This window comes from Stegodyphus dumicola, chromosome 6 (genome assembly GCF_044657685.1).
Source record: "Stegodyphus dumicola isolate Sdum_Otavi_A_Nest chromosome 6, ASM4465768v1".
NCBI classification, from domain to species: Eukaryota; Metazoa; Arthropoda; class Arachnida; order Araneae; family Eresidae; genus Stegodyphus; species Stegodyphus dumicola.
The window spans coordinates 88,454,298-88,472,904 of record NC_140773.1 but is presented as its reverse complement, the minus strand read 5'-3'; the positions used below and the strand labels follow the sequence as shown (position 1 = coordinate 88,472,904).

At 32.4% G+C, this 18,607-nt stretch overlaps 1 protein-coding gene across 1 annotated transcript in view; it reads left to right on the top strand.

Annotated features, from left to right (window-relative positions):
* Positions 1-17,719, top strand: part of LOC118189760 (uncharacterized) — an 82,536-nt gene extending 64,817 nt beyond the window's left edge. Inside the window, exons 10-11 of the mRNA XM_085818649.1 lie at positions 4,902-5,139; positions 14,941-17,719. Of these exons, the coding sequence (XP_085674775.1) occupies positions 4,902-5,139; positions 14,941-15,169 (467 nt within the window). The 3' untranslated portion in view covers positions 15,170-17,719. The remainder of the gene's footprint in view (positions 1-4,901; positions 5,140-14,940) is intronic.
* The last annotated feature ends 888 nt before the right edge of the window (positions 17,720-18,607 follow it).

Sequence of the window (18,607 nt, the reverse complement as noted above, 5' to 3'; positions counted from 1 at the left end):
AATCACAGTAAATGGACCCTCCAACGCAATGTAGCTGTGATGAGTAAAATGATAGCCTTTAAATTGTTGGTCTAAAGTTGATTAGCCACAATATTTTCAAAATAGGAAACAGCAGAGTCATAACTGAAGTACAGATCGAATAACTAGCATCATTATTGGTTACAGTGAAAAATTAAAAAAAAAATCTTAGAACCTCAGAAATGTGAAGGTTGTAGGGATACTTATGTGAACATGATGTGGTTAAATTGAATGCATTGAATGCATACCATGCCTCAAAGTCTGGGACCAGCATTAGGAAAGCAGCAGTGGCTTTGTGCAGAACTTTTGAGTAATTTTTGCAGGGCAGTACTTGAGTGCATGAAAAACAACCTCCAACTGATTTATTTGCTTGATTGGGTTAGCAAGTGCTCTGCCATTCACAGAACTTAAATCTGTATGAGTTCATAATTATAGTGATTTAAGTCTCTATGATTATGATTTAAATCTAAGCTGAAGGAACCACCATGTTATTTATTTCTGAGCTGTTTCAGGGATTCTTCAAGTGTTAGATCCCTCTCTTCAGACCATCACCACAACATGCCCTGCTACTAGTATGATTTCTGCACCATTGGCAACTGGTTGTGCTGGAAACTGCATCACTTATAACTGACAACACCAGTGACATATCACAGGGCAGTAAATATTTCACAAAGGAATCTCTTTTGTATAAGTCATAAGCAACTATTAAAAATGCCAATCCTTGTATATTTTATGCTTCTTAAGTCTTTAGAATATTTATGTTATTTAGATGAACCTAATAAATTTCAGATTAGGAGATCAAATACAAAAGAAAATTAAGCTTGCTAATTTTTTTTTTTTTTTTTAATACAAATACTTTTCTGTACATCATTTAAAGGAGGGAGGCAATTACTAAGCATATTTATCTCATAGCAGCCATTTAACATATGCAGTATTCAAGCAAACATAAGAAGTTTAGTTTTTTCATTAGGCTATTATTATTTCAGACATAAAATATGAGTTTTAGTAAATTTTTTTGTTAATGTACACTGAAGTGACAAAAGTCATGGGATACCTCCTAATATTTTGTCGGTCCTCCTTTTGCCCGGCAAAGTGCAGCAACTCGACATGGCATGGACTCAACAAGTCGTTGGAAGTCCCCTGCAGGAATATTCAGCCATGCTGCCTCTATAGACGTCCATAATTGTGAAATTGTTGACGGTGCAGGGTTTTGGGCACGAACTGACCTCTCGATGATGTCTCATAAATGTTCAGTGGGATTCATGTCGGGCAATCTAGGTGGCCAGATCATTCGCTGGAACTGTCCAGAATGTTCTTCTAACCAATCGCGAACAATTGTGGCCCGGTGACATGCGCATTGTCATCCATAAAAATCCCATCGTTGTTTGAGTATGTGAAGTCCATGAATGGCTGTAAGTGATCTCCAAGTAGCTGAAGGTATCCATTTCCAGTCAATGATCGGTTCAGTTACAGCAGAGGACCGAGTTCATGCCATGTAAATAAAGCCCAGACCATTATGGAACCACCACCAGCTTGAACAGTGCCTTGTTGACAACTTGGGTCCATGGCTTCGTGGGGTCTGCACCACACTCAAACCCTACCATCAGCTCTTACCAACTGAAATCGTGACTCATCTGACCAAGCCACGGTTTTCAATTCATTTAGGGACCAACTGATATGCTCACGAGCCCACGAGAGTCGCTGCAGGCGATGTTGTGCTGTCAGTAAAGGCACTCGAGTCGGTCTTCTGCTGGCATAGCCCAAGGAAGACAAATTTTGCCGCACTGTCCTATTGGACATGTCCCTCGTACGTCCCACATTGATTTCTGGGGTTATTTGACACAGTGTTGCTTGTCTGTGAACATTGACAACTCTATGCAGACGTCGCTGGTCTCGGTCGTTAAGTGCAGGGGGTCGGCCACTGCGCTGTCCATGGTGGGATATTATGCCTGAAATTAGATACTTGGCACACTCTTGACACTGTGGATCTCAGAATGTTAAATTCCCTAATGATATCTGAAATGGAATGATCCATGCGTCTAGCTCCAACTACCATTCCGCTTTCAAAGTCTGTTAATTCTCGTCGTGCGGCCATAATCATGTCAAAGCCTCTTCACGTGAATAACTTGAACACAAATGAAAGCCCTGCCAAAGCACTTCGCATTTATACATTTTCTACGCGATACTACTGCCATCTGTATATTTGCATATTGCTATCCCATGACTTTTGTCACTTCAATGTATACCTGTTTGAAAATGCAGTGATATTTGCAAATCGACAGTTAATGAAGAAGTGAAATATTAAATGTGAAAAGAAATTAGTTGCTTTTTTAAAATGTCAGATTTCGTTAATTTCTGAAGGACCATCAAGTTTTTACTTTTTTTTGAAAAATTTTAATAACTATACACAGGTAAATTTTGTGTATTTGAAAATTTTAAAGCATGTCCATATGTCAGTAATTGTAATGTATTTTTAGTTTTCTGCAGGAATTTATAATTTTGTCCTATCTTAGACATTTATGAACTACCATTTTATTTAATGTTTTTGTAAAAAATATTGTAGTTGAAATTCTAAATTGCTTTCTTTAACATTTTCTTTTTTTGACATAATTGTGCCTTACAATAATAAGTGTTCAGAAGATAAGCATAACAGCAACAGCCTGTCTATCTGAAATGCTTCTGAAATACCAAATGCCAGATAGATGAAGAATCTTGATAATTGAACATATAAAAAGTGCAATTCACGATAGAAAAGTTAAACGGATGAAAAAAATTTCCAATCTAAAATAAAATACAAAAGTAAATTTTATTTAACTTAAATATCTAAAGCTTACATTTAAAATTATGTAAGATTTTTGTGGGAGGAGGACAAAATCCTCATTGGGCAAAAGCACGTGTAGGGTACATGTAATTTTTTCCAATGTAGATTGTCGTGATGTTCAAGATACTCCATTTTTGTGCAGTTCAAGATATTCCACTACCATGTTCTTGTTTCAAACACCAGTTCAAGAGCAAAGCTCACATTCTATGACAAGAAGAATGGAACACCTAAGAACAAGGCAGGACACATATTACAACATACTATGAGTAAATACACTGGCTTCTAATAGTTAAGTACATTATGAAAATTAGCAATTTTCATAGTCAGTTTGAGAGGCTGAAAATTGCTGTGGATGCAGTTCGCCGTATGCAAATATCGTATGTTAGTCAATTGCTATTGACTATTGAAACATATGCTAATTAAGCAGCGATTGAAGATGAGTGTTAATTTTTCTAGGATGATTTTTGATGATGTTTGTGATTTTATGGCTGAAGAAGATTAATGGCACATGGTGACTGCTGCTTTGCTGTCAGACACATTAAAGCAGAGCAACCTATCAAAAATGTCACAAAAATTCCAAACAAGTTAAATAGTTGGAGACCTGTGCCCTGTCTACCAAGAGTTACCACCATCCCTTCTGAAGATATTGCTATAGTAGCCAAGCCGTTGGTATATTATATCATAGTAGCCAAGTCAGTGAGCAACCTCTGCAACTGTTGCATCCATGTAGCAGTGTCACTTGGTAAGAAAATATCAGCCAGTGCTGTATGCAGAAGGTCATCAACATATTGTTTGATTGCCTCAAATTATTGCAACATCCATTCCATAGACAAGTCCAGATTTACCCTGGAATAAGAATAGTATGAAGAGAATTAAGCACACATATTCAGGCCCGTAATTGAACATCATGCATTTAGAGGTGGCAGCATCATCTCACTGCCTGGAATTTCAACTGGTTATCGCATCTAGCTGCACTTGTTTAAATACTTTTCTGTGACGACTACGCATAACAAGATGAAAGCATACACCTTCATTGCGAGACTGTACACTGTAACAATTAAACTCAATTTCCTCTTTATGGATGAAATTGAATGTCCTTATCGAGCCAACATTGTTGACGAGTGCCTAGAGAGTGAGAGGCATTCTTAGACATTTGAAATTATCCTAATAAAAGAATGACCTACTAGCATCTATAATCACCTCATTAAAAATATGAGCAATTGTTATAAAAGTTTTGCGAACATCCAGGGTGGCTACTACTTTATCATTATAAGTTTTGTATGTTGTTTTAAGCTTTAAACATCACTCTAATTTGTCATCATATATTTTATGAAAATTAAATATTGTTTTTGTCTTAAACACATTAAACTAAAACACATTAAATGTACTAACATTTTCTGTCATACATAAACATATTTGCTACTGTTATCGTCGTAAACACATTAAACATACTAACATTTTCTTTCATGCATAAACATATTTGCTACTATTTTATGCTAATTAAAGCTCTACTTTCCCATTATTGTTGATTGATTTACCTTTACTTCATTATCTTTTGGAAGCCAGTGTGTTAAAATCTGTTTCATAATTAACACATTTCATCAATAAAAAGGGACTGTTTCACATATTTTTCTGCGAATTTTGGATTTTAAATACTGACTTTTTTATATGTGGTGAGCAAGGTACACCAGAACACTATTTAACAAGCTGCCGAATAACAGAAAGGCTTGATATAAAATTTAAAAACAGCAATCCATAGGCATATAGCAGATATCTATATGTGTCATCAGCTCCTTTCAAAATGTTAATGAAGCTATTTTTTATTCATTATTCTTTTTGGCTGTATATCAAGAAAGTTATATAAATAAAGCTCCATAGGTAGGATGTAAAGAGAAGGGAGGGAGAACAATGTTAAAATTATCTTATTCTTTTTTATAATTGACTCTGGTTTCCTTAACCGAAAAACAAGTAAAGATTTTCTTTATTAATAAAAGATTTTTGTTAGATTAAAATAATTTATTATGATATTGCTATTAAAATTGTTTTATTGAATTACATTTAGGAAATTTATATCATCATGGCCATTTGTCTCGAGCGGTTTGCTGTAGGCTTGTCGGAGAACCCGATTTGAACGAGCTCCTTCCAGAAGGGTACCGCTTGAACCATCCGGATCTGGGCCGAGTGATCGTGTGCACGCCTTCGCGTGAGACCGAGAAAACCAAGCCCCACAGCATCAATTGGTGCCACGAGGATGAACGACCGGAGTTGACAAGCGGTGTTAATGGTACCTCTGATGAAAGGTGTGAAATTAATATATTTTGCCTAAAAATTTTACACAGTAATTCATGTGTATGCACATTATACATGCAAATGCTTGAAAATTATTATCTAGTATATGAATATGTTATATGTAAAAGTTTAATGTTTGTTGTATGAATAGTACAGTTCATAGTTATTGTAATATTATGCCAAAATATGCGAGATCATTGGGATCACTGAGTTTTAAGATGTATACCAAGTTGTGCTTTGTCAAAAATGAGGATAATTGTGGCATGACAAATTTACATGCCAAGAAAAGGAATATATTTCAGAACATAAAACCCTTAAAATAGAAATAATGAAAAGTCTGGAAGAATTGCTGCGTTATGCAGAAAGTAAATAAATGTTCTGAAATATTATTTTTTTTCTTTTATAGTAAGAGCATAAAAACTAAATATTCCCAATTTTATTATCATTTTTATGGTCATATTTGCATTTATTTTGTAATTTTGAGTCTTGACTACAAATATCTTGATTTCTCATAAAACTCAAGTAGTAATAAGTTTTATACCAGCATATATCTCTTCCTTTAAAAACAGAATTAGAAAAAGGAATTTTTGTTTAAATATTCTTAAGGAATTGGTCTTTGTTTTTGAGAATTTGAAAATAGACTAAATGGCATTAAAATAGAGAAATTAAAATAAGCATATATTCTTGATATGAATGTATGTTAATCTGTAAAATCTTATAATAAGTAATTTAAACAATATTTTGGTGTGGTAAACTTTTGCTTACTTTTATTAAAATAATGATGGTTCTTCTAAAGTTCGTAATTTTTCTTTTATTGCATGGATCATCTTAAACATGCATGATAAATAATAGTTAGTTATACTTGGCCAACGACTTAAAGAAGTTACAGAAAAGGAAAGTATTTATAATTTTAATGAATCTAGCTATTGTAATTTCATGGGACCAGCTAGAAACTAATAATCTAAATGGATCTATGTTTGATCTTCAGTCACTTAATTTAAATAATTAATAACACAATAAATTTGAAAGAAAAGTTAAACATCTTCTGCTTCACCAAGTAGTAGTAAACTGCACATGGAAGATAAAAATATTTTATTTTGGGCAATAGCAACACATTTCTTTTAAATTCATGAGTTCTTTTGTTAAGTTTAAAAGATAAGTATCATATGTTTTGCTGAGTGGCAACTTTCTTTTATATCACTGAATTTTCTCCTTAAATTTGAAACATAGATATCTTACACCTTTCCAAGTGGCAATGCAAAACTTATATAGCTGGGTTTTTGATCAAGTTCTTAAATCTGCACAAAATATGAAGTGAATAATAATAACAAAACAACAACAACAACAACAAAAAAAAATCGCTTGTATTTTTCATGCAAAATTTGTGATTTGTTGCCTATGTTTTTAAAGTGAGACATGGCATTGTCATTGAAAATGTTTATATGGTACCTTGCATGAAAATTTGCTCAATTTTGAACAAATTTGTGGATTAGAGAATGAAAGATTTTTTTTTCTCTCTTTCTCCTGAAGATATTTCATTAATGATTGTCTTTTGTTGCTGCTTTTGAAGTTACTGTACTTTCTTATTGAACTTATTTTTATGGTACTCTAGTAACTTTTCCACATCTTCATTTTTAACTTCCTAAGCGATGATTTTGCCAGAGGCATATTAAATCATAGGTACAAGGTGATATGTATTTTGGTCTGTGTCTGCAACCTAGTCTAGTCATAATATCATTCAGGCCATATTCATGGTATTGTTGAGTCACTTACGTCAAGTTTTGTTAATGAGAGTTAAGCAATTGGAAATATGAAAATGATATTTCCAGAAAGCCCTGAATGTTAATTATGTTGCATAGGTTACCTTACAATAGCTTTAAAAAATAATATGCTGCCTTGTTGTGTGTTCATAACTCGAGACACAGTTCATCATTTAAGGCCCTTTTTGTTTAGTAATTTGTTAGTCTTCCAAGGTTTAACTATGGTTAAAATAAAATAGCATTGAAGTTTTTTAATTTACAATTATGTATATATAAACTTGTAACTATGCCCTCTCCATATCTACAGATTTAGTACCTGCAGTTCAGAAAAGCAAAAGTTAAAAAAAAAAAAAAAAAAAAAAAAAATATGCTGTAAGTTTTATAATAACGAAAATTGCTGTAAATTTCATAATTTATAAATTTTGAAATGCAAATGAAGTGACAATAATGCATACTGTAAATGAAATAATTACCCTAAACTCAAAACTGCTGCCTTTTCTTTTTCATATATGCACATTTTGTTTTTAGTCAATGTAACAAAATACTGAGAGTGGAAATGTTTTGTGAAGAAGCCTGTGTTTATTCTCAGGTTACAGGAAATCTTTCAAACAGGGAGTTCGTGCTACAACTGGGTGTTTATAAATATGTCGGCTAGGAATCTTGTCTGTAAGAGACCTGATAGTATTTGCCTTATCTTAATTTCTGTAAAACTTTTTCCACCCTTGTTTCTAGCATTTGTTATATTTTCATTACAATATACATATGTTACTGCAGCTCTCTTACTGCTCAAGTTCTTATTTACTGCAACACAGATCCCAAGCAAAAGGATCTTGATGCTTTGACTGATGTTATGATGTTATAAATACTTTTGATGTGGTTTTAGTGAAAATGAATGATTCTTATTTCTGCAATCTTTATAACAGATTTTGTACAGTAGGTTGAAGAAAAAATTGAATAATTAAAATACACTAACCTTCAAAAGTTGTGTATTGATTAATATATCACTCTAGGAGTTTTTTCAAAATTTTTTTTACTTCATTTTCATTTCATGTAAGAACTTTGAAATTTTGAAATGGTGTGGTTAAAGAACGAAATTTTCAAAAATTTTCGGCTGGAAACAAATTACTTCTCAAAAATTTTTATTGACTAAAATGTTATTTGTGAAATTTTCAAAATTTTTTACCACGTCTTTATTGCCCGAAAAGCATTTAAATTTTGTTTTGGTGCTGCAAAATTGAGAATTTTCTGTAAATATATGTATATTTTTAAATTAATGACTCTGTTGAAGGGCTTACTTAATAAAAATATAACTATTTGTTGGTTCAGTGAATCGCTCAGAACAATCCACGAGGAGGTGCTTGTATAGTAAGTTCCACTTGTGCTCATACCAACCACCCTACTTTTGGGCCCTCTGTCCCTAGTCACTCATAGCCCTGAATTCAGGCTTAGTTTCAAAAATGGGCATAATTGACCTGTCCAAAACTTTTGCTCTGATTATTTCATCTCGAGCTCTAAACCCACATACTTGTTCAGAAACACTCATAGCAACTTTAACATCTCAACCCACTGGATATGGCATAGGAAGTAGAAAGTGCATGGAAGAACTGGGAACACTTTCTTGATGCACTCCTTCAAATCTTTGCTCAATAAAAATATAACTATTTGCTGGTTCAGTGAATCACTCAGAACAATCCATCAGAACAATCCATCATGAAGACGCCTTTTGCTGATTGAGTTGACATGTATTGTGTAGGAGAACAGGTAATGAACTGACCTACTGAGCAGTGTGACAAGACCTGACAGCATGTCCTTGCACAACAGGAAACTGAATGAGGCACCATGCGTGATAAAAGATGTGGTTCTGTAATTTATTAATGCTGCCACTTGATGTAGTATTGTGCATTGACGTTGAATTCTGGATCTTGAATTTGTGTACTGGCAGGGGTTTCTCCTTCAACCTTGACATCATGAATTCTTTGCACTACTTTCAAATGTTCTGTTCATCTGCAAGCATAACTACTAGCAGATTCTACGGATATTCACTGTAACCATTTCGCTGATTGTAACCACCCATCATGTCCTTCAATTTATCATTGAGGTACGGAAAGAACAAAAGTATGCCATATGTTAATGGAAACGTCCTGTTGAAGTCATCTCCTTGAAGGTGGCTGATGGATTAGTGCTGCATAAAGGACTGTGTTGCCCATAGTGAGCCATTTTGCATTAGAAGTTTCCTAAGACTTTGCGTTGCCAGATTTGTTGAGCATTTAACATCAGCTCAGCTTATATCCCACAGATATTTTTAACCATACTGAGATTTAAAGCATTATCTTCCATGGTTGGGAAATTTCTCTCAACTGATTGAATATTGGTTGCTTAGAGGTACCGACAGTCGACCGAGCTCTTGCCTATAGGTCCATAAAGTGAATGAGAACTCACTCTCAGTCTATCCAGATGACTTACCATGTGCCTGTGCTTGTGCCTTAGCGGTAGATCATTGGAAAGAAGCTGCCATATCACCCCTGCAAATATTTCTGAAACTTTTTTCTTGTAAACAAATGACACCTAGTGAGTTTCCTGTTTTCACTGCAGTTCTGTTCCATCTAACCGCTATAATTTGGGATGCATCAAAGTTTTCATCATTTGGAAAAGTCAATATAGCTTCCTTGATTCTTCTTTGACTGCCCTGAATTATCCTTTTATAGCTGAATCCAGTTGTAACACCTAACACATCTTTTTTGTGTGGACAGTATATTACAGCTAACATCTCTACCAGGAATGGGGCATTTCACTTTGTGTCTAGTTGAAGACGCCTTTTGCTGATTGAGTTGACATGTATTGTGTAGGAGAGCAGGTAATGAACTGACCTACTGAACAGTGCGACAAGACCCGACAGCACGTCTTCGCACAACAGGAAACTGGATGAGGCACCATGCTTGCTCATACAATCTGTCAGTTCATTGCCAGCTTGCTCCCACCAAATCAGCTTTTATTTTATAATAAAATTTAAGTCGTATGAATTTTATGATGTAACAATTTAAATTTTATGTTTCATTTTTAAGTTAATAGTAATTTCTTTGAAAACATGCAAAGTATTTTACAGTTTTTTGCGGAGGTTAAAAGGGAAATGTTTACAGCAATTTGCATAATGCATTACCATCTTGCTGCTGTATGTCCACAGTATTACTATGAAAAATTCATAATGAAATATTTTACTATAAAGTGGAAATTAAATTTAAAGATTTTAAATTTCAAGTCTCTTACAGGAATTACAAATAGTAAAAAATTTTGAAAAAATTCATGTCTGATATGTTAGTCAATATGTTACTTTTGAGAGGTAGTTCATTTTCATCGGACAGTTATTGAAAATTCTTTGTTTTACCATACCATTACAAAATTGCAACCTTCTTGTAATGCTTACAATTAAGATGAAGTAGAAAAGTTTTGACTCATAAAGTAATAAATTTATAAGGGATATTCATAGTTTGTACAGTCTTACAGTGCATAAAAGTACACAAATCTTAAGGGTTTCCGGAAACAATTTTTGGTCCTTTAAAGTCCCTAATTTTGGCCATAACCAGGAAAATTTCTGTAATTTTCCTCATCTGAATTGCAATTTTGAGTGGGAATTAACATTTTGGAGGAATATTTTTTTGAGATACATTGATAAATATGTATTTGATTTGTTAACGTTTTAATTTTTTCTTACTTTGTAATATAAATGAGACCGTGCCTTGATAGAAACAAATATTTCAAATTAATTTCTTTTCTGAGAATGAAGAGTTTATAAGACGTTACATTAAAAACAACTTTTCTTTTTTTGAGATACGAGTTCTTTTATTACGCAGCATGAAATTTGGTGACATATCAACATTTTGGCAAGTTCAAGATCAGTTGGTATACGAAATTTTTTATTATGTCATTTGTGAAATTTTGATTTTTTTTACAAATATTGATAAATATAAAAATAATGATAATATATTAAAATTATAGGTACTTTCTCAAATATATAATTATAGGTTCTTTCTCAAAAATTTAATCTCATGTAACATGTAGCAAGGTATAAGAACGCACTGCAAGATATTTTGATTGATTAGCGATTCAGTCTTGGAGCCTGTTGTGATAAGGAAGTACCGAATTATATTGGAGAAACAGCATAAAAATGAAACATTTTTATTTTCTCCTGCCATATATTAAAGTGATATTACATCTTTATCTTCCTTTTATTTTCTTATCTTTCAACTAGACGCAAGCTTTAAAGCGTGCAAAGAAAGCAAAGAAATAAGAAATTAAAAACTGACAATTTATTAAAAATTAAATCATTATATGTCACCATGCATACCTTAATGCCTACCTTATATTTTATTGCTCAGTGCTTCACTAAATTCTAAAAATTCTGTGAGACTGGCTCTGGTACTGGCTTTGACTTATATAATTTCATTTTTATTCTCAATACTTATGTTATTAAAGAAATAAAATTAGCAGTTCCTTCTGTGCATTCTAAGTACAAGCAATTCTTTAGAATAACAGAAATCTTTAATTAAATCTGAAAATGCTAAAATGGAGAGGAAATTCATTGGAAAAAAATTGATTTTATAAAGAAGAGAAAATTATTCCTCAAAGGTGCATTGTTGAAACATTAACAAATTGCAGAGATTAATGGGAATTTTGATTTGTTTATTGAAACAAATAAACTTAGACACTAAAGAGGAGTATTCTGATGTAAATTTGCTAAAATATCTAAGTAATTTTCAAATTAAAAAGATGCATAAACATTTTGTTTGTTGTTGCTATAAAACATAAATGTTTTATAGCTTTTGATATATAGTTATACTAATATAATTTTAGAATCAGTATTATAAATTAATAAGTGCTGTAAAATGTCCTCAGTGCTTTTTAATAACTGTTTTTTTAGAAGTTAAAAAAAAAAAAAAAAATCTTATTGTAACCATTCAAACCTGTTGTAACTAAGAGTATCTAACTGTATAATTTAAATATTTGCTCACCTATAAACTGCTCACCCTAAGAAGTTATATCCTGTGGAATTACTTAATACAAAGATACAATACAAAAATGTAAAAATTAACATAAAACTTTATTCTTTATAGCTAAAAAGACTTAAAATAATGTAAAACAGCCTATAACTTCTAGTGTTTCATTGGCTTATTGCAGCTTTACGTTAAATACTGCATATTAACTGGATTATAGCTCCAGCAAATCTATGCTAATCTATAACATTAACGTGTCAAAATGCAGCTAACTTTCAACACTTACGAACATCATCCATTCATGTCTGTTTACCAACAGTACCAATGTCATGTGTTCACATCTGTTCTGATCAGCAGCTCTTTGTCTGTAAGCAAGCAGCTGTAGAGGCTACAGCCAAAATTTTGTTATGAGTCATGCTGATTATTATTTTATTTCACAATTAAACTAATTTAACTCGATCACTTGACATAAAATTTGGATATACTTCTGCACTGAGCAAATGTATGATGAAATGAGGAATGAAAGAATCAATATAATGCTAAGTAAAATTTAATAAAAAGCCACTAATCTTTTGTAAAATGTATGGGAAAATTACAAGTGTAAAATATAAATATTTCAAGGAAATTTATAATTTAATGCTAATTACTTAAAAAGGTTTATGAAGTTAATTTTATTCTTGAAATTGTTTTGTAATTAAGTTAAATATTAGATTATATTTAATAATAATACATCCTACTTAGATTTATTTTATTCTTACTAATTACAAAAGTGAAGTTACAAAAGGGGGATAGTTTTTATGTGCAGAAGTGTGTATGAACCCTGATATAAGGTTTTGAGAGGTAGTGTGTTTCAATAACACAAATTTTATTTATTTAATTTATTTTGCTGTGCTTTATTGTATGGTCCCAGAACTGCATTTTTCATTTGTGTTTTGCAGATTATGTTAAAATGTTAGGATCTCTTTTCCCCAACAGATGAAAGAGAGAGTATTTTATTGTGTAATGTATTTCATAATGCTGAATTTAGCACATATTGCCATACTGGGCACATGCAAACAGCATTTCAGATCCTGGATCTGCATCAGTCTCATGGGGCCAACAACACATTTGGGTTTTAACTTGATATATATTTGTTAGTCACTTTTCTAAATGATATGACATATTATGTCAAGTATAACTAATATTACATTGGGACTGCATTGGCTACTTTTGGCGACATATTTTCTCCACTGGACATGGCAGATAAATGTTAGAATAGCAATTTCTGAATGTTAGTTATATCTAGTTAGGCCTATCTAGTTGGCTGACATGTTTTTTCTACTGGACAGGGCAAATAAATGTTACAATAGCAATTTCTGAATGTTAGTTATATCTAGTTAGGCCTTTTGCTGTTTTCTTTAACAACAGTGTTAGTGCAGTAGTATTTTAGTAATAACACAATATATAATATAGTATATGGAATAGTGTGTTACTTTATTTAAAATTGGTTATGCAAGGAATATTCAGAAAGTAAGGAACGTTTTGGAATTAAAAAGAAACTAAGTACAAGGGGGGGGGGAATCATAAGCATCAGAAAGATTGACTAAAATTCTACTTTTCTATATAGTCACCAAACAAATTGAGGCACTTATCATAGTGGTGGACAAGCTTTGAAATTCCTTCGTCATAGAATTCTGCCGCCTGCGATCTCAGCCACTCAGTGATGCGCACCTGCAGCTCCTTGTCATAGTCAAAGCGCTGTGTTGCTAGCCAGTTCTTCATTCTTGGAAACAAGGGAAAATCAGTAGGTGCAAGATCGGGACTATAGGGCGGATGGAGGAAAAACCTCCCATTTGAATGAATTAAGGAGTTCTTGAGTGCGGCTTGCCGTGTGAGGTCGGACATTGTCGCGCAAAAACAAAATTTTGGGTGTCAACTTTCCTCGGCGCTTGTTTTGAACTGCTCTCCTAAGGTTGCGAAAAGTTTAACAGCACCGCTCAGAGTTTATTGTGGCACCATGTTCGAGAAAATCAATCAGAAGCACATCCCAAAACACAGTCGCCATAATCTTCTTTCGTGACAAGGTTTGCAAACATTTTCTTGGTCTTTTGGGGGAACTTGTGTGCCCCCACTGCATGGACTGTAATTTTTTCTTGCAATTCACGTGTCTCACCCACATCTCGTCACCAGTTACAATTCGATCCAGTAATGAATCACCATGTCTGTCATAGGCCTCCAGAAATGTCAAAGCTGTCCCCATTCGCTGACCTTTATGGTGGTCTGTAAGCTATTTCGGCACCCATCTTGCACAAAATTTGCGGTAGCCTAGCTTTTGTGTGACAATTTCAAACAGCAAAGTCCGTGAAACTTGTGGAAAACTAGGCGAAAGCTCCATTATTGTGAAACGGCGGTTTCCATGAATCTATTCATCAACTTTAGCGACCAATTCGTCTGTCACAATGCTAGGGCGTCCACTCTTCTCTTCATCGTGAATGTTAGTTTGGCCATTTTTAAACTGAATGCACCACTTCACACACTTGCGATAAATTTCCATAGGTTTTAGGTTTATTGCCAACAAAAACCGTATCACAGACCGCACCTCACAACTGGCGGGATTTTCAATAGCAGCGCACATTTTAAATTTGAATATCGGAAAAACGGGCAGCGTGGAAATTTTCCCATTGTGATGGCTGGCCGCCGACTGAGATGCCGAGCATGCAGACACCAAAATATATGTGATCGGTGCGCGCCTAGCGACGTCAGACGGAAACGTTCCTTACTTTCTGAATAGCCTACTTATCTTACATGCATAACCTATAAACTAAATTGATGACTGTAATTATGTATGTTACGTGAATGTCTTGTTTTATATAATGCTAGAAATTATCCATGATTTCACATATCTGCTTCTAAGTAAGTAAGTCTTGGAAGATATTAACATGTGGATACAGGATCATGATTAAGAATTCTATTAAAAAACGCTTCAAAAGGTGTGTAGTGCTTCTGTCGGTTTATAAAGTTAAAATAATTAGAAGATGTGAAGCGATCTTTTATATTTTGAAATTATTTTTTAATAATTGCTTAGGGCTGGAGGTCAGTTGCAGTCACGTTTATGCAAGGCAGTTCTCTTCCAAAGTTTCAAGGAAATTGCTGCCAAATTTGGGGTCGAACATCTCTCTAACCTTACCTACGGCGAAGCGAAAAGAGCAGCCAAAGATTTTCAAGCAGCCAAAGAGGTGCTATTTAACAGATTTCAACAGCTTGGACGCGGCACTTGGATCCGCAAGCCTGAAGAAGAGGAAGAGTTTATGTAATCCTGCTGTTTAGCATTTAATTCCAGTTGTTAATTATATCTTAAAGAACCTTAGTCTTGAAATTTAATAATCAATAGGCTACAATCAGTATGTAATATTAACTCGAGATCTCATAGTTTTTAGAATGTACAGTTTAAAGCAGGAAGTATTTCCTTGAATAAATGGATTTCAATTTATATATATATATATATATATACATATAAAAGATTTGAATTTAAAAAGAATGTCTGTTATTTTGTGCCATTCTCAGTATTCTGAGGTTTTGCTTTTGTTGTATCATGTGTTTAGATTTTTAGATAGTTGTATTAGTATATATTTTATGTTCCTAAAAAGTAATAATTTTAGGGTTTGTGGCCAAAACTTAATGGAAATAGCAGACTGAATTTCTGAGGATGTAAATCTCATAGCTTGATAGATTTAAAATTTACTGCACATCTTCTATCCACCAATGAAACTCTTTTATTCTGATTTAACCTCTTGAGACATATTGCTCTCTAGATACATTTCAAACATGAATCTTCATCTGCCCTGGGCAGTTTTTAAACTATTTACTTTGTTAAGTAGTTCGTAGCAATCTCATGTTCTCAACTTCCTTAGGTGAAGATATCCTATCAATGTATGTACAAGATCCAATCTATCCAATCTATGTACAAGAATATATATATATCTATATATATATTTCTTCTGTCTCACTTTGTCTAATTGCATTTGAATGGTTTTGAAAAGATGGCTTTTTCTGAAGTAATAAAATTAATGAGATTTTTTGATTGAGTAATGATTTTCTGTGTTTTGTTTTTTGTGTGTAAAATTTTGCTTTTTTTTTTTTTTTTTCCCCTTGTGATCACTAATTTCTGTAATCAGTTGCTGAAATTTACTTTTTTATAACCTTTTGCTCAATTAGAAAATTTAATCTTCCATGTAAAAGTTAATGGAAATATTTTTCTATGAGTTATTAAATTCGAATCTATAAACTTTGAATCCATGTAATGACATAAGTGCAGGTGAGAAGTTAACATCATAAACTCTCATGTACCTCTTGAATTTGAGTCCAGAAATATGCAAGATATTAAGCATTAAACTGTGATAAAAAAATAAATCGGCATTTTAGGTACTGTCAATATGGCGATGCCAAAGTTTCCTAATTCATCTAATAAGGAAGTTTTCAAATTATTGTACATCCATGTTGATGCAGAAATGATGTATGTGTGTAGTGTGCAAACTTGTCAAAGTGGATACTTGTATTGTTGTTTTTGTGAATTTCTTAAACGTCCCTTCTGTAATTTAGTACCATATATATGAAATTGTGTAAATAGTCAAAATGTGTTTGTCTGTGAACTGTCAAGTAAGTGTATGTCTAAAATCTGTATGAAATCAGTGCAGCTTGCAATTATTGGAGTTTGATGAGGATTGTAGATGAGAGCATTTTATAGACTTTTCCCTTGTGAGTCAACATGCTTGGTATAACTGAGTTATGTTTTGGAAGGAATCTATTACCATAGAGATTTTATGATGCACTTTCAGCTGCAGAATTCAATATAGGGGCTGAGTATTCACTGTTAAATGTTAGCCTAACATTTAACTGTGATAATCATCAATATTTCTGAACTCTAGCCACATTAATAGGAATTAAAAACCTTTGTGATTTTCTATATGTTACTGTATAGTTAAGTTTGAAGGCTAGAAACTCACCTTAAGTGTTTTATTAATAGGAAGATGATTTTTGATATTGCCATTTCCCCATTTGAAACACGTTGCACATACTGAGTTATCTCTACAGGTTAATACTTTTCTGTACTTTGTGTAAAGTATTGTGAATACAAATCATCCTTTGGGTAAAGTCTCTAGAACAAATATCGTCATTTTGTGTTCTCCTTTCACTCCAGCATGTGTATTGTAATTTTATATGCAACAGCAAGGCTGTTTGTAAATTAATTTTAATTTTTTTGTTATTGCTATTTATGTTTGAGAGCTTATGTTTATAAAATTTTCAAACAAGATGTACTCTTGATGGTCATTTGATAGTCATAAATTCCATTGTTATTTATTTTAGTGTTTTAAATATTGCTTATTATTTTGTTACTTTTTGTTTATTTTATATATGTTTTGTAAAGTTTCATGACACAAACTGAATTATTATCTACATGCCATAGTATAAGTTAGAAAACATTAATTTTCAGTATTAAAATATTTTTATTATATTAGCTATTATACTCAACAAAATTTCTATATATTTGTTTTGTTCCTATAAAGTCTGAGTGAAATATTTGTTGGTTTGTATTTTTTATTTGTATTTTTATGTATTTGTATATCATTAATCAGTTTATCTCTTTCAGTTTGAAATGTCTTTTAACGCACAGTTTTAGGAAGGCACTAATTTGATCTAGTTTGCATGAATATTGAATCATTTTACATTAGTCTTAGTAGTCTTCCACTTTATTTGCTTACTTAAAGCATTGGAAAGCAAATATTTCTTAGGGCTTCTTCTTTTGCCTTATGATTTAAGTTTTCTGCAATGAAAAAAAAAAAAAAAAAAAAAAAAAAAAAGAAGAAGATATATTTGCATGCATTTAATTTTTTGCTTTTTATTCAAAGTGCATTTATTGAATCATTTTTAGCAATTTATTTATGTTCTTAATGAATAGTAACCTCTTTGTCCTAATATGTTTTTTAAATGATTTAAGTATTTCCCACCAACATAACTTCTTACAGTTTGCAGTTTTGTTAATTACTTTGTCTAGAGCCATCATATTATGCTTTAAAAATATTATAATTGCATGAATGGAGTATTTATATCTCTCTGTAGTTTTGTTTCACCTCATCTGTCTTAGCCATAGTAAATGAGTTAAAAAGAAAAAGCACAGTGAAATTTAATCAATGTATTCTTTACAGAACTTAAAGAGCAAGTTATAGCATATGTCCTGTAAGAGAAAATCTTTACAATACATCTGTAGTAATTATACCAAACTCTTATAGTTCTTAAAAATACTGTTGTGTAGATAATACATTTGCCTAACAAAGTTGCATTATAGTTTACTGTAGAAAATTTTGTAGTCTTTTTTTAATAAAAAGATATGTACCAAATGTATTTTGTATGCTTCATTATACTTACTAGTATTTTTTTTTAGCACTAAGTTGAACTTCAGCCCATGTCATTAAGGATTTGCAGTACTGGAAGGGATTTAAAAAATACTTATTTAAGAAACAGTACTTTTCTTTTCATATATAGTAACCATTTTTCTTTTCCTTTCCCCTTATTCTGAATGCAGGAAAATTTAACAAATATGTCAATATTCATGTACTTTAAAGATTGTTTAAATTCATCCAGAATCATGATTTTAACACTTGCTGATTGAAATAACATTTTAATTAATTAGAATACCATTTTAAAGTCATTAAGTGAATTTTCCTTGTAATGAAGTTTTGTTTTGCTCAGGAACA